Consider the following 17,528-nt stretch of genomic DNA (forward strand, 5'->3'; position numbering starts at 1 on the left):
TGCACACGCGCGAGAAAAAACTGAATGTGGTACCGAGACCCGAACCTGGACTTCTTCACTGAAGTTCGGGTTAGGTGTTCTGTAGATTTTATTATTTTCCATTATAACATGGTTATAAATGAAAAATAATAGCATTCTTTAATACAGAATGCAAAGTGAAAGGACCTTCTATCTTTATTCAGCATGACCTGTGCTGAGGTCCTTTTGCAGGTCCTTCAAGAACAAAAGAGTATCCCGACTGCGCGATCAAGTGGATGAGGTGAGTAATGTTTTTATTATTTTTTAACCCTCAAGTGCTATTATTTTCCATTATAACCATGTTATAAAGTAAATGGGGACCCGGGTCCCTCGTCTCCATAGCATGCATGCGTAAAAATCGTATCCGCACTTGCTTGCAAATGCTATGAGATTTTCACGCAGCCCCATTCATTTCGGGGCTTGCATTGCGTGAAAAACGCAGAATATAGAACATGCTGCGATTTTCACGCAACGCACAAGTGATGCGTGAAAAACATCACTCGTGTACTCAAACCTATTGAAATGAATGGGTCAGGATTCAGTGCGGGTGCAATGCGTTCACCTCACGCATTGCACCCGCGCAGAAAACTCGCCCGTGTGAAAGGGGTCTTAAAATGTGCAGAACACTGCTTTGACGTAAGCCAACCATGTCGTATAAGGAAAAGGGTCTAACATGTCTAGCAAGATGCACCAAATAACACAGTGGACCACATTTATAATTGGAATACTCTATTTTTGTGAAGTGAAGCACGTTTGTGACCTTTTTAACGGCACTTGCACAGATATTTTCGCACAAGTGCCATCTCTCCACAGTTCAGGCCCACAGACTGCCAGATGCTGCACCAAATTTATCACAAGGCATAGACCTCGTCATAAATCAGACGCAGAATCTGACAGTCTGCCTGGTTCTCATAGCCCAGCGTAAGTCATCGAGCTATTTTAAAATCTGCCCAAGTGCATCATTATAATTAATAAAATTGCTGTATATTCTGCCCAATCCAGGTCAAGTGTGGGGGTTTAATACTGTGCCTGGTGCTGTAGTACCCAGGCATGGCCACTACACAGTGTACTGAGCTGTAGTCTTCTATTGTCCTGGTTGCACCATACAGAGAGAGAAAAAAAAAAAAAAAAAAAAACACAGAGGAAGCGCCTGGGAGTTAGACCCCCCCCCACCAATCTAATGTCGATGACTGACCCTACAGAAAAAACTTTGTTAAGCTAAATGTAAGACCACACTATCTCCCCAATGTTTAAATATGTTAAGAATGCAGCTAGACCGGGTTTTGGATTCGGTAAAACTGATGGGACCTTTTAGACAATATCTTACTGCATTATATGAGTCACCATTCGCGCAAATATATACACCAGGATATCTGTCATCTAGAATCGACTTACAAAAGGGAACACGGCAGGGGTGCCCGCTGTCCCCTTTATTATTCAATCTAGCCATCGAACCATTATCCAGAGTTATAGCCAGTAATGAAGACATCAGAGGAATTAAAGTGGGAAGTGAAACGGTCAAACACGCACTGTTCGCAGATGACCTGCTAGTCTTTTTGGCTCACCCAAATAATGATTTGCCCAAACTGTTCGAACTATTAAATAGTTTCGGCTCAGTGTCTGGCTTCAAAGTTAATGTGTCGAAATGTGAAATGCTATATCTTACAAACAGTAAGCACTTAGGAGTTAAAAAGGATGTTCCGGTAAAAATTGTGCCGATATCGATCAAATATCTGGGAATTCACATTGGAAAGACGCCAGAATCCTTGTATATGCTAAAACTACCCTGATTTAATTAAGCGTATTAAAACAGATTTAGAAAGATGGTCACACCTTCCATTATCGCTGATGGGCAGATGTCACCTAATAAAAATGATAAGTTTCCCACAACTGTTATACCAACTGCAGACAATACCTGTGTTGCTAAAGCACTCTGATATTAATACCCTACAAAGTGCATTTTGCAAATTCATATGGGCCGGGAGAAGATCGAGAATAGCACTGAAAACTCTTATGCTTACTAGGGAAGAGGGGGGCTTGGGATTTCCCGATATAAGGCATTATAACGTGACTAGCTTATTGAGATACGGAATAGACTGGATTAGAAAATCCTCATATTTTACTAATTTCTCTTTGGAATCTCAATTGGCAAAGCCATGGAGTCTTAATGCTTTGTTACACACTAGATACTCGGCTTTCCCGTCATTGATTAAACATAGTGTACTAATTAAAGACACTGTAGCAGCTTGGAAGGTAGTCAGGAAACTGTATAAGCTCCCTTTTCTGATGTCAAAATATCTGTCTCCATGGAAACATCCAGAATTCCAATTAGGGTCTTTGAATAAACAATTTATAGAGTGGGAAAGTAAAGGGATAAATAAGGTGTCAGATTTGTGGGATAACCAGAAAGCGCAATACTACTCGTTTATAGAACTGCAAACAATATATGGTATACCCTCAAAACACTTTCTAGCATACCATCAGATCATGGGATTCTTGAAGGAGAGACTCAGAAATACTGTTTTTGAATTTTCTCAGAATAATTTTGATGATATACTGTCTCCAGGATATGGTAAACCTTCCATTGCCTCCCTATATCAGAGGGCGAGGAAAACACTATCCTCAGGCATAGTGGATACTCTCTTTAAGAAATGGACAGGAGGAATGAATATAAAAGCAAAAACAGAGGATATATTGAGGGGATGGGAAAATGTGCGTAAAGCAGTTTCTAGTGAAATATGGAGAGAGACCCACTTTAAATTGATGCATAGAGCAATATATCGCTTTGATATCAAAGGTAACAGTACTGATGCCGTTAGAGATAGGCTGAACGCTTGCCCTAAATGCTCGCTCCCAGATGCAAACATGTATCATTGCATGTGGGAATGCAGGGACATTGGGAAATTGTGGCAAAAGATAACCAAAGAATTAAATATAAAGTTAAAAACAGACTTATCTATGGATCCAAAAGACATCTTGTTCCAAGATACAGGCCCAAGGGTTCCCTTAACAGTACAGGTAGTTCTACTAGCCACAAAAAGGTGTATCCTAACACACTGGTTACAGGCAACGGTCCCATCTTTTGAAGAAATAATAAAACATACAAAGAAGTGCATACTGGCAGATAAATGGGCGGCAGACAGGGAAGGCCAGAAAGCCACAAAAAGATATCAAGCAAAATGGCTCGCGTTTATAATGGCTTTTTTTTCAGAAAATGACACAAGGGATTTGATATAAACAAAGGCATGTGACTAGAATAGCACAAGGGTTATATACACAAAGTAAATTAACTAAAATGATAGTGATGGTATGAAACATGAGCTAAGTCTAGAAGGATAGTATTCTATTAACCCATTTGGGTTGTTAATTTGCACTGTGGGTTTGTTCACTTAGGGAGGGGGGAGGGGAGGGATAGATGCTTGGAATGCTGAAATGAGCTGTATTACACAATTGTCTTGATCGCAAGTGTACATGTAAACTTATGTAAGCTGTGTATTACAGTTAAATTTGTAATTTTGTGGCAAAAATTAATAAAAATATGTTTAAAAAAAAAAGAATGCAAATCCATATAGCACTAGATATTTACATTGACAATATAATTACCTCTGTTTCATCTCCCAAGACATCTTCTTCATTGGGCTCCTCTTCAGCTGCAGTAAATAAAAAAATTATATGCAAAAAGTTAGAAAATGGAAATGTTCTAGTGGTCGTGATCTTCATTACTTTGAAAAGGCTTGGATAAAGTTTTATTTTTTATGTTGCTTTACAATAACATTGTGTTTGCTGCCAAGTTGATAAATGGATACTTTAGACAAAGAAGAAATCTTGTCTTATAGTTTCTTATGATATATACCATACAGCTCATTCTGCACATACTTGGACAGACTTTTTTTAGCATATGGACTCAAACCGTTTGTAATTTTCCATCACTGCATACATAAAAAAAAAAAAAAGTTATGGCTCTTTTACTGTCGTTACAGCTGTATTGGCTTTGATTGTTTTTTGCGGGATGAATTGTAATTTTTCGGGACACCTTTTGGGGTACAACTTAATTTTGATGCAGGAATAGAAAAATAAAAGCAATTCAACCACCGTTTTTTGAACTTAACATGGTGAACGTCATAAATGTAAAGTAAAAAAGATCAAAAAAACTAAGATAAAAACATCCTGCATGATCTGATAAATAAATATGCGGATGTCCACAGCTAAATTTACGGAGAAGGAAAAAAATAAATCATGGAAAACTGATAATAATGCACTAACACAATAGATGCAAGCAGAGGTAACTAGGAAAAGCACACTATATGTGCAGGGTCTGCTCTCCTGAATGTAGATGCCTAGCGGCATAGGTAGGTTTAGCGTAGGACCTGATTGCATGAAACCACCTTGGCACTGGTAGACGGGCACAGATGTGTTTTGATCAAAATATATTGGTTGAGAGTCTCAGATTTTACCATATCAGAATGAGGGTTTAGTCCATATATAATGCTTGCATCTATTGTGTGCATTATTATCTGTTTTCTGTGATTTTTTTTCTGTAAATGTAGTCATGGACATCCGCATATTTATTTATCATATCATGCAGGATATTTTTATCTTTTTTCTGTGATTTTTGCTTAGTTTGTACTTGAGCGAGTGGCACCTTCAAGTGTGAATGCACTCCTATTTTATCTTGGGAGTAGCATTTCTGTGCACTTTTGCCCTTCCTATCAAACAGGCTTGATTAGGTGGTACATATAGCAGTGCATGCTCTTCCTCTGATCAGTTGCTGTATGCACATAGAGGTGACTAGGAGCAGCACACTATAGAGAGAGTTTGCTTTACTAGTCGTCTTCTCCTCCCTGTACCGATGGTAAGGATTTACATACAGTGCGGGAAACCAGAATGGGGGGCACAGCGGGGAATAGGAGCAGCGCATACAAAAAATATATATAATGAACTATATCATGTCATCAGTATGTCCTACACTGCCAGGTATTTATAGGTTAATTAATTAAGCTGATCAGTTTAACTAGTGAATGGTGTAAATGAGCTCTTCGGCCTCATGCACACAGCCGTTGCCTGGCCGTGGCCGTATTGCGGACCACAAACAGCAGGACCGTAATATGCGGGCACAGACCGTGTGCTACCCCCATCACGGATGCAGACCTGTTCACTTGAATTGGTTCGGAATCCGGAGCTGCGGTGCTTCCGTGGTGTTTCTGTCCGTGCCTCTGCACCGCAAAAAAAATAGAACATGTTCTATTTTATTCCGATGCAGACAGATCACAGAATCATTAAAGTTGAATGGGTTTCGATCCGTCCCGACCGCCACATGGACGTTGCCGTGCATTGGGGACTGCAAATTGCGGACCCCAATGCACAGAACGGCTGCACAACGGCCGTGTGCATGAGGCCTTAAGGGGATTCTGTAACCAGGATTATACCTATTAAGGCATTCATATGTGCAGTTAGGTCTCCTTCAGCATGTTTTAAATATATTTTTGCTACTGCCATCAATTAGATTATAAAAAATAAATTAAAAAGATTTTATTGATATGCTAATGTTCTTCCTAAGGAGCCCAAGGGGCTGTCCCTATCGCTGTTGGAGCCCAGCACCACTGCACATCCAAGAATGCCCACCTTACAGTCCCCGACATCACTGCCCAGAAGCGCCGTAATCCGGTACACGGACACGGCATGTAGGCTCCCGCATGGTCTTATGGCAGCAGTAGCTTCAGGAAATGCACATGTCCATGTGCAGTATTACGGCGCTTCTGGGCAGTGTCGTTGGGGCTGGAAGGAGTGTATTTTTGAATGATGGGCTCCAGGAGAAGGGGTGTGGCTGGGCTCCAATGGCGATGGGGACAGCCCCTTAGGAAGGTAATTAGCATTTGAATAAAATCTATATATATATATTTTTTTTTTTTATATATATATATATATATATATATAGAGAGACCTAACTGCACATATGAACGCCTCTATAGGCATAATCCTGGTGACAGAATCAATTTAAAGGGTTTCTGTCACCCCACAAAACTCATTTTTTATTTTTGGATAGTTAGATTCCTCATAGCGCGATATAGGAGAATATAATAGTCTTACTTACTTTCATGCGGCCGATTCTTTATAAAAAGAAGTTTTATAATATGTTAAAGAGGGCTCTACCAGCAAGTAGGGCGTCTACTTGCTGGTAGCCGCAGCAGAAAACCGCCCCCTCGCCGTGTTGATTGACAGGGCCAGCCGTGATCTCCTCCTCCGGCCGGCCCTGTCAGTAATTCAAAAATCGCGCGCCTCTGGTCATTCGGCGCAGGCGCTCTGAGATGAGGAGGCTCGTCTCCTCAGCACTCTCAGTGCGCCTGCGCCGATGACGTCTTCTCTTTCGATGATGTCATCGGCGCAGGCGCACTGAGGGAGTGCTGAGGAGACGAGCCTCCTCATCTCAGAGCGCCTGCGCCGAATGACCAGAGGCGCGCGATTTTTGAATTACTGACAGGGCCGGCCGGAGGAGGAGATCACGGCTGGCCCTGTCAATCAACACGGCGAGGGGGCGGTTTTCTGCTGCGGCTACCAGCAAGTAGACGCCCTACTTGCTGGTAGAGCCCTCATTTACATATTATAAAACTTCGTTTTATAAAGAATCGGCCGCATGAAAGTAAGTAAGACTATTATATTCTCCTATATCGCGCTATGAGGAATCTAACTATCCAAAAAAAATATATGAGTTTTGTGGGGTGACAGAAACCCTTTAAGTTCCATTCACATAGCATCCAGACGCCAGAATTTTGGCGTAGATGCAGCAGTGGCAAAAAGCCTGGACAGAGCCTGCCTCCCTTTGATCTCAATGGGAGGCCACGCTCCTGTTTGTAATGTCAGGGGTTAAAGTCACAACCATTCCAAGAAAGAATATAAAATTCAAAAAGTTAAAATCTGAGCCTTTGCCAACCGTGTTCCTCTAGGTACGTCTGAAGTCTGTTCACCAGGTCACTCTTGTTACCCTTCACATCCAAACCACGGGCCAGACATTCCTGCTTGAGTTCCGCTAGCTGCAAAAATAACAAAAATAATTGTTAAAGTGGAACAGAATATCATTGTACTTGGATTGGTAAACTAGAACATTTTAACCCATCCGAGGAAGAAGGTAACACATTACTTATAGGACCAAGTTCCTAAGTTATAACTAGGGAAAGTGTTAGTATATTTTATTCTGAAGATGGGGTATGGACAGGGTAGGAGATGTGTAAGATGTAAACTTTCTTGATATTTGTAAGTGTGGGGTACAAGTGCCTGGTGCGACCAATAATGACGAATCTGATCCAGACGCTAGCAAACATCTGGGTCAAGGCATCAATAAGTGGCCCAAATAGGCACAGAGGGGTGATTACATGAGTAAGCAGGTATGCTCTGATTGTTAAAATGCACAGAAGTCCATGTTACCCTCCCCTGCGATCTTGTACAGTTACACAGGGAGAAAAGGATTAATTCTCTCCTCTTCCCCCACTGCTCCTCTAGGCTGGCTTTAACCTGGAATATCTCAGGCCATTTTAAAGGCAGATCTAATCTAGCCACAAAAATGCCTGAGAGAGCTGTTAGAAACTAGTCCTAGTGTGCACCGAATACACCTGCAACTCACAATTCCGACCAGATTTCAGGTGTATCTCTGGTACTGTTATGCAAAGCCAACCAGGTCTTGATATAAAGCTTAGAATGGCTCACATCACTAGCTGCTATGCTGATATACAGCCATCAGTAGCAAGGACATAGGATTCAAGCTGTCATACAGCTACATAAAAAATGATAAATACACTGCTCAAAAAAATAAAGGGAACACAAAAATAACACATCCTAGATCTGAATTAATTAAATATACTTCTGAAATACTTTGTTCTTTACATAGTTGAATGTGCTGACAACAAAAATCACACAAAAATTAAAAAATGGAAATCAAATTTTTCAACCCATGGAGGTCTGGATTTGGAGTCACACTCAAAATTAAAGTGGAAAAACACACTACAGGCTGATCCAACTTTGATGTAATGTCCTTAAAACAAGTCAAAATGAGGCTCAGTAGTGTGTGTGTGGCCTCCACGTGCCTGTATGACCTCCCTACAACGCCTGTGCATGCTCCTGATGAGGTGGCGGACGGTCTCCTGAGGGATCTCCTCCCAGACCTGGACTAAAGCATCTGCCAACTCCTGGACAGTCTGTGGTGCAACGTGACGTTGGTGGATAGAGCGAGACATGATGTCCCAGATGTGCTCAATTGGATTCAGGTCTGGGGAACGGGCGGGCCAGTCCATAGCATCAATGCCTTCGTCTTGCAGGAACTGCTGACACACTCCAGCCACATGAGGTCTAGCATTGTCTTGCATTAGGAGGAACCCAGGACCAACCGCACCAGCATATGGTCTCACAAGGGGTCTGAGGATCTCATCTCGGTACCTAATGGCAGCCAGGCTACCTCTGGCGAGCACATGGAGGGCTGTGCGGCCCTGCAAAGAAATGCCACCCCACACCATTAATGACCCAATGCCAAACCGGTCATGCTGGAGGATGTTGCAGGCAGCAGAACGTTCTCCACGGCGTCTCCAGACTCTGTCACATGTGCTCAGTGTGAACCTGCTTTCATCTGTGAAGAGCACAGGGCACCAGTGGCGAATTTGCCAATCTTGGTGTTCTCTGGCAAATGCCAAACGTCCTGCACGGTGTTGGGCTGTAAGCACAACCCCCACCTGTGAACGTCGGGCCCTCATATCACCCTCATGGAGTCTGTTTCTGACCGTTTGAGCAGACACATGCACATTGGTGGCCTGCTGGAGGTCATTTTGCAGGGCTCTGGCAGTGCTCCTTCTGTTCCTCCTTGCACAAAGGCGGAGATAGCGGTCCTGCTGCTGGGTTGTTGCCCTCCCACGGCCTCCTCCACGTCTCCTGATGTACTGGCCTGTCTCCTGGTAGCGCCTCCATGCTCTGGACACTACGCTGACAGACACAGCAAACCTTCTTGCCACAGCTCGCATTGATGTGCCATCCTGGATAAGCTGCACTACCTGAGCCACTTGTGTGGGTTGTAGACTCCGTCTCATGCTACCACTAGAGTGAAAGCACCGGCAGCATTCAAAAGTGACCAAAACATCAGCCAGGAAGCATAGGAACTGAGAAGTGGTCTGTGGTCACCACCTACAGAACCACTCCTTTATTGGGGGTGTCTTGCTAATTGCTTATAATTTCCACCTGTTGTCTATCCCATTTGCACAACAGCATGTGAAATTGATTGTCACTCAGTGTTGCTTCCTAAGTGGACAGTTTGATTTCACAGAAGTGTGATTGACTTGGAGTTACATTGTGTTGTTTAAGTGTTCCCTTTATTTTTTGGAGCAGTGTATACTAAATAATTATATATATATATAAAGAACGTTAAAGGGGTTGTCTCATCATGGACAATGGGGGTACAACCCTAGAATATGCCCCCATTGTCTTATAGGTGCGGGTCCCACCACTGGAACCCGCACCTATATAGAGAATGGAGCCCCGCAAGGTGGTGGCTGGAGGACTCCGGTCCGGCCACCACCAAGCCGGCTCCCCATAGAAGAGAATGGGAGAGTACCACACATGCGCGGCCCCCGCTCGCATTAATTTCTTTTCGCTGGCACAATAGAAAATCAATGGAGGGCGCCTGCTTCACTTGCAGGGGGCCCCGTTCTCGATATAGGTGCGGGTCACAGCGGTGGGACCCGCCCCTATAAGACAATGGGGGTATAGCCTAGCGATATGCCCCCATTGGCCATGATTAAACAACCCCTTTAACCTGCTCAGGACTGCCGTACGCAGGATTGCGTCTTTGCCGCGGTCCTGTTACTCTGGGTGGACGCGCCGTTGCGTCCTCTCGCGAGACGCGAGATTTCAGGCAAAGCCCGCATGCGCATCGCGGGCTGGCAAAATTTAAAAGACAAGTTCGTCATCAACCTGCCAGCCAAATGATAGTCGCTGGCAGGTTGATGATTTTCAAAAAATCGAATCAGAAGCCATCTAACACATTATATTTATAAATATAATGTGTTAAATGGCTTCTGTGCTCCTCTGCTGGTCCTTTTCGTCGGTTGTTTCCAGCAGAGGAGCACACATCACTGAGTACCCACCAACACCACACTTAGCCCCCAGATCACCCTCCATCACCCCAATTAACCCCTTGATCGCCCCTGTCAATCACCTAGTGAAAAGGAAAAAAAGTGATCAGTGTAAACTGTCACTTTTTTTCCCCATTGGTATTGATTTATAGTTTCAGGATAGTTTAGGTCCCTTGGTTAGGTAGTTAGCGTTGGTTAGCGCCCAGCCCACCGCACCACAGTCACTTATTCGCTGATTAGCGTATCGCTAATCAGCATTTGTACTTTTATAGTATCTGTAAGTGATCAAAACTGATCAGTCAGATCTATAATTGTATTAGTGTCACCTTAGCTCACCCTCCACCCAAAATGCAGTGTTTGCCCGATCAGGCCTGATCGGTCGCCCACACGTGCATTCACCTACGCCCGCCCCGCCGCAGTGACAAAAAAAATTTTGTTTCTTGATCACTGCACAATCACTTTTCAAGCGCTGTGGCGATAAAAAAAATATCAAAACGGATTTTTTTTTATCAATCGCAGCGGCCTCCGGTACTTCGCTAGCCTCCCCTTTGTAAGACAGGCTTGCTTTTTTTCTTGGGTAGTCTTAGGGAATACCCCTAAATTTAGTAGGCCAAATGTCAAACAGGGTGTATTCTTCTGAAGAGGCCTACAGGCTTCTGACCCAGTCGGATGAGGAATGGGAACCCTCATCTGACAAATCTAGCGGGTCAGAATATGAACCTGTAGAAAGCAGTGGCAGTCTGACCCAAAGTTCGGACGAGGAGGTTGAGGCCCCTGATAGCACCAGGCGTACCCGGCCCCTTGTTGCTAGACCACAGGTTGCGCAGGATCCGTTTTAAGGGCAGCAGAGTGGGGCTGGCGCTGTTGTATTACGTGGTGAGGCATACACCAGCAGCGCAGCCCATCCTGAACCTAGTACCAGCACTGCCGTACAATCTGGTTTGTGGACCAATATGACCGCAATTCATGCTTTTTGGTTAGACCCATGTTCAGGAGAAGGCCCAGAAAAGTCCAAGAGCTCCGCAGTCAAGAACAGCTCAAAAAATCCCAGGGCCGAACCGATCTGAGCTGTCTCAACCCGAACTCCAGACTGTGCGGTGAAAGGGGGAACTAATGGTGCGGCTGAAGTTGAAGTGGCGAGCACCAGAAGGGCAGTTGAAGCTGGTACGGTGGCACGTGCAATAGTTACCCCGTCGCAGCCACCGCAAAGACAGGCCCGTAGAGCCCCTAGAATCCCTGAGGTGCTGGCAAACCCTGATTGGCAGTCCCCAACTTCAGCCGCACCATTAGTTCCCCCTTTCACCGCCCAGTCTGGAGTTCGGGTTGAGACAGCTCAGATCGGTTCGGCCCTGGGATTTTTTGAGCTGTTCTTGGACTTAAATTTTTCTGGGCCTTCTCCTGAACATGGGTCTAACCAAAAAGCATGAATTGCGGTCATATTGGTCCACAAACCCGATTCATCACATGCCCATGTTCTCTGCTGCTATGTCCAGGACACGTTTTGAGACCATCCTGCGTTTCCTGCACTTTAGCGACAACACAACCTCCCGTCCCAGATGCCACCCAGCTTTTGACCGGCTCCACAAAATTCGGCCCCTCATAGACCACTTCAACCAGAAATTTGCAGATTTGTATACCCCTGAGCAAAACATCTGCGTAGACGAGTCCCTAATACATCTTACCGGGCGCCTTGGCTTCAAACAATACATCTCAAGCAAGCGCGCCCGGTATGGGGTCAAATTGTATAAGCTCTGTGAAAGGGCCACAGGCTATACCCACAAATTTCGTATCTATGAGGGAAAAGATAAGACCCTGGAGCCGGTCGTTTGCCCTGACTACCTGGGGAGCAGTGGGAAGACAGTCTGGGACTTGGTGTCACCCTTATTTGGCAAGGGGTACCATCTTTATGTGGACAATTTTTACACAAGTGTGCCCCTCTTCAGGCATTTGTTCCTAGAACAGATTGGCTGCTGTGACACCGTGCGACCTAGTCGCCGGGGCTTCCCCCAACGGCTCGTTACCACCCGTCTTGCAAGGGGGGAGAGGGCTGCCTTGTGTAACGAAGAACTGCTTGCGGTGAAATGGAGAGACAAGCGTGACGTTAACATGCTCTCCTCCATTCACGCAGACACGACAATCCAAATTGAACGGGCAACCAGTGTCATTGAAAAGCCCCTCTGTGTCCACGACTATAATGCGCTCATGGGAGGGGTGGACTTCAATGACCAGATGTTGGCTCCCTATTTAGTTTCCCGACGCACCAGACGCTGGTATAAGAAGGTGTCTGTATATTTAATTCAATTGGCTGCATATAATAGTTTTGTTCTCTACAGTAAGGCTGGGAGAACAGGATCCTTCCTCAAATTTCAGGAAGAGATCATCGCGAACCTCCTGTATCCAGGAGGTTCCGTGGCCCCATCCACCAGTGTAGTTAGCCGTCTACACAAGCGACATGTCGCCAGTGTCGTTGCTGGTACCTCAAACCGACCGCCACCCCGAAAAAAATGTTGTGTCTGTAGCAGGAGTGGAATAAGGCGTGACACCCGCTATTTCTGTCCTGACTGCCCTGACCACCCTGCCCTATGCTTTGGAGAGTGTTTCCGGAAGTACCACACACAGGTACACTTAGCATAGGGATTGCATCTCACAGGACAGGCACACAGGGCTATTAGGGCCCTTTCTCTCACAGCTGCTGCAAACCTCTCCTTTCACCTGGGATAAAGTGCATAATGTTCTTCGCCACATCTTTGGGCGATTTGCGCTTTGCACATTGTCCCATGGGGAAGGAGAGGTTTGTCCTATAAAAAGGTAAAAAAAATAAAAAATAAAATAAATACAGTAAGCAAAAAAGTTAACTTTCAGTTCAAAAAGTTTAAAAAAAAAGTTTATATGTACTGTTCAAAAGTTATTACAAGGTTAATAAAATTTATTGCGTTACGGCCTGGTTTTTTTTTTTTTGTTTTGTTTTTTTTAACCTTCCAGGTGGACCAACCGATCGACTAGCTGCAGCACTGATGTGCATTCTGACAGAAGCATTGCGCTGCTGTCAGATTACACACAAGTCGGTGTATGCGGCGCTGCAAGACGAGATTTCTCCTCTGCAGTAAAAGATACGTTTGCCGAGGCATATGAGCTGAGGAGGTGGCGGTGTTCATATGCTTTGGCAAACACTTTATATATAAAAAAAAATAAAAATAAATCCCGGCAATGATTTATTCATCCACATCGATTGATGTGAATGGAGAAATCTGGTTTGCCAGGGCATACGGGCTAAGTGGGTATGGATGTTGGGCAGAGCTCCTATGTCCTGGCAGACGCCTTTTCCCTCTTTTTTTTTTGGCAGAGATTATTCATCCACATTGATCGATGCGAATGAAGAAATCTGTGCCGTTCATTTTTTCTTTCAGCCCAGAGGCTGAACGAAAAAAAAATCTCATTACCCGTATGCTCAATATAAGGAGAATAGCAGAAACTCCTAATGCTGGCCATACATGTAATGATTGCGGAGACCCTCAAATGCCAGGGCAGTACAAACACCCCACAAATGACCCCATTTTGGAAAGAAAACACCCCAAGGTATTCACTGAGAGGCATATTGAGTCCATGAAAGATTTAAATTTTTGTCCCAAGTTAGCGGAAAGGGAGACGGAGAAAAAAAAAAAATATATAAAAAAAATTTCCGCTAACTTGTGCCAAAAAAAAATATATTTCTATGAACTCGCCATGCCCCTCATTGAATACCTTGGGGTGTCTTCTTTCCAAAATGGGGTCACATGTGGGGTATTTATACTGCCTGGCATTTTAGGGGCCCTAAAGCGTGAGAAGAAGTCTGGGATCCAAATGTCTAAAAATGCCCTCCTAAAAGGAATGTTGGCCCCTTTGCGCATCTAGCCTGCAAAAAGTGTCACACATGTGGTATCGCCGTACTCAGGAGAAGTTGGGCAATGTGTTTTGGGGTGTCATTTTACATATACCCATGCTGGGTGAGAGAAATATCTTGGTCAAATGCCAACTTTGTATAAAAAAAAAAAATGGGAAAAGTTGTCTTTTGCCAAGATATTTCTCTCACCCAGCATGGGTATATGTAAAATGACACCCCAAAACATATTGCCCAACTTCTCCTGAGTACGGCAATACCACATGTGTGACACTTTTTTGCAGCCTAGGTGGGCAAAGGGGCCCACATTCCAAAGAGCACCTTTCGGATTTCACCGGCCATTTTTTACAGATTTTGATTTCAAACTACTTCGCACGCATTTGGGCCCCTAAAATGCCAGGGCAGTATAACTACCCCACAAGTGACCCCATTTTGGAAAGAAGACACCCAAAGGTATTTCGTGATGGGCATAGTGAGTTCATAGAAGTTTTTATTTTTTGTCACAAGTTAGTGGAATATGAGACTTTGTAAGAAAAAAAATAATAAAAATCATCATTTTCTGCTAACTTGTGACAAAAAATAAGAAGTTCTATGAACTCACTATGCCCATCAGCGAATACCTTAGGGTGTCTACTTTCCGAAATGGGGTAATTTGTGGGGTGTTTGTACTGTCTGGCCATTGTAGAACCTCAGGAAACATGACAGGTGCTCAGAAAGTCAGAGCTGCTTCAAAAAGCGGAAATTCACATTTTTGTACCATAGTTTGTAAACGCTATAACTTTTACCCAAAACATTTTTTTTTTTAATCAAAGACATGTAGAACAATAAATTTAGAGAAAAATTTATATATGGATGTTGTTTTTTTTTGCAAAATTTTACAACTGAAAGTGAAGTAATTTTTTTTTTGATTAATAACAAAAAAAGTAAAAATGTCAGCGGCAATGAAATACCACCAAATGAAAGCTCTATTAGTGAGAAGAAAAGGAGGTAAAATTCATTTGGGTGGTAAGTTGCATGACCGAGCAATAAATGGTGAAAGTAGTGTAGTGCAGAAGTGTAAAAAGTGGCCTGGTCATTAACCCCTTTGGGACCCATGACGTACCGGTACGGCATGGATCCCGAGTCCTTAAGGACCCATGACGTACCGGTACGTCATGAGTTTAAAGTGAGATTGTGGCGCCCCAGGGGTTAATCCGCACAGGATGCCAGATGAAATCATTCAGCCGGCATCCTGTCACAAAGCTTGGGGGGGTCATATGACCCCCCCGTATCGGCGATCGCAGCAAACCGCAGGTCAATTCAGACCTGCGGTTTGTTGCGATTTCTGCTGTTTCTGATCGCCGCAGTCCCTGACCGCGGCGATCAGAAACTTTAGTGTGGCACAAATATATATGTATCACCCCCCCCCCCCTGCACCCCTGCATGATTTTAGCCTGGTGGGAGGTGCAGGGGGGGTGTTGCGGGCGGTGTGGCAGGCGGGATCGCGATCCCCCGCCCGCCTCCCGCCGAATAATCGTTGGCTTCTAGTGGGTATACCAGGGTGTCAGCACATTGCTGACACCCTGGTATAAACGGCTGACATCTGTGAATGGATGTCAGACGTTTAACCCTTTCCATACAGCGGTCCGTACGGACCGCTGTATGGAAAGAGTTAACAGTAAGATGCGGCTCCCTCCCTCTCCCATCGGGGGGCTGCTGTGCCTTTGCAGCCCCCCCGACAGGATGGGGTGACAGAGGGAGGGAGCCCCAGTCCTTACCTTTCCCCGCCTGCGAAGTTGTGGCCACAACTTCGCAGCGGGGGAAGGTTCCCATGGCAACAGGACGCCTTCTCAGGCGTCCTGCTGTCCATGGTGCTGAACAGATCTATGCTAGAGGCATAGATCTGTTCAGACAAAGTGTAAGTAAAATACAGTACAGTACAATATATATTATATTGTACTGTATCATACAGATATCAGACCCACTGGATCTTCAAGAACCAAGTGGGTCTGTGTAAAAAAAAAAAAGAAAAAGTAAATGTGAAAATCAAAAAACACATTTATCACTAATTAAAAATGAAAAAAATAAAATTGCCTACACGTTTGGTATCGCCGCGTCCGTATCAACCTGATCTATAAAACGGTCATGTTACTTTCCCCGCACGGTGAACGCCATAAAAATAAAAAAATAAAAACTATGAGAAAATTGAACTTTTGCCCACCTTACTTCCCAAAAAAGGTAATAAAAGTGATCAAAAAAGTCGCATGTACGCCAAAATAGTGCCAATCAAACAGTCATCTCATCCCGCAAAAAATGAGATCCTACCCAAGATAATCGCCCAAAAACTGAAAAAACTATGGCTCTTAGGCTATGGAGACACTAAAACTTTTTGTTTTAAAAATGAAATCATTGTGTAAAACTTACATAAATAAATAAACAAAAAAAAAAAAACTGTGCCAAAAAAGCTATTTCTTGTTACCTTGCCGCACAAAAAGTGTAATATAGAGCAACCAAAAATCATATGTACCCTAAACTAGTACCAACAAAACTGCCACCTTATCCCGTAGTTTGTAAAATGGGGTCACGTTTTTGGAGTTTCTACTCTAGGGGTGCATCAGGGGGGCTTCAAATGGGACATGGTGTCAAAAAAAACCAGTCCAGCAAAATCTGCCTTCCAAAAACCGTATGGCATTCCTTTCCTTCTGTGCCCTGCCGTGTGCCCGTACAGCGGTTTACAACCACATATGAGATGTTTCTGTAAACTACAGAATCAGGGCCATAAATATTGAGTTTTGTTTGGCTGTTAACCCTTGCTTTGTAACTGGGAAAAAAATATTAAAATGGAAAATCTGCCAAAAAAGTGAAATTTTGAAATTGTATCTCTATTTTCCATTAAATCTTGTGCAACACCTAAAGGGTTAATGACGTTTGTAAAATCAGTTTTGAATACCTTGAGGGGTGTAGTTTCTTAGATGGGGTCACTTTTAGGGAGTTTCTACTCTAGGGGTGCATCAGGGGGCTTCAAATGGGACATGGTGTAAATAAACCAGTCCAGCAAAATCTGCCTTCCAAAAACCAAACGGCGCACCTTTCACTCTACGCCCCGCTGTGTGCCCGTACAGTAGTTTACGGCCACATATAGGGTTTTTATGTAAACGGCAGAGTCAGGGCAATAAAGATACAGTCTTGTTTGGCTGTTAACCCTTGCTTTGTTAGTGGAAAAAATGGGTTAAAATGGAAAATTAGGCAAAAAAATTTAATTCTCAAATTTCATCCCCATTTGCCAATAACTCTTGTGCAACACCTAAAGGGTTAACAAAGTTTGTAAAATCAGTTTTGAATACCTTGAGGGGTGTAGTTTATAGAATGGGGTCATTTTTGGGTGGTTTATATTATATAAGCCTCGCAAAGTGACTTCAGAGCTGTAGTGGTCCCTAAAAATTGGGTTTTTGTAAATTTCTGAAAAATTTCAATATTTGCTTCTAAAGTTCTAAACCTTGTAACATCCCCAAAAAATAAAATATCATTCCCAAAATAATTCAAACATG

General features: G+C 43.8%; 1 protein-coding gene across 1 annotated transcript in view; it reads right to left on the bottom strand.

The window, feature by feature from the left end:
- The window catches only part of LOC120996005 (SAP domain containing ribonucleoprotein), a 176,105-nt gene that overhangs the window by 129,178 nt on the left and 29,399 nt on the right, over positions 1–17,528 (bottom strand). The window contains exons 2-3 of the mRNA XM_040425600.1: positions 6,947–7,046; positions 3,622–3,668 (exon numbers count right to left, since the gene is read on the bottom strand). Coding sequence (XP_040281534.1) covers positions 3,622–3,668; positions 6,947–7,046 — 147 coding nt within the window. The remainder of the gene's footprint in view (positions 1–3,621; positions 3,669–6,946; positions 7,047–17,528) is intronic.

This window comes from Bufo bufo, chromosome 3, assembly GCF_905171765.1.
Source record: "Bufo bufo chromosome 3, aBufBuf1.1, whole genome shotgun sequence".
Taxonomy (NCBI): Eukaryota; Metazoa; Chordata; class Amphibia; order Anura; family Bufonidae; genus Bufo; species Bufo bufo.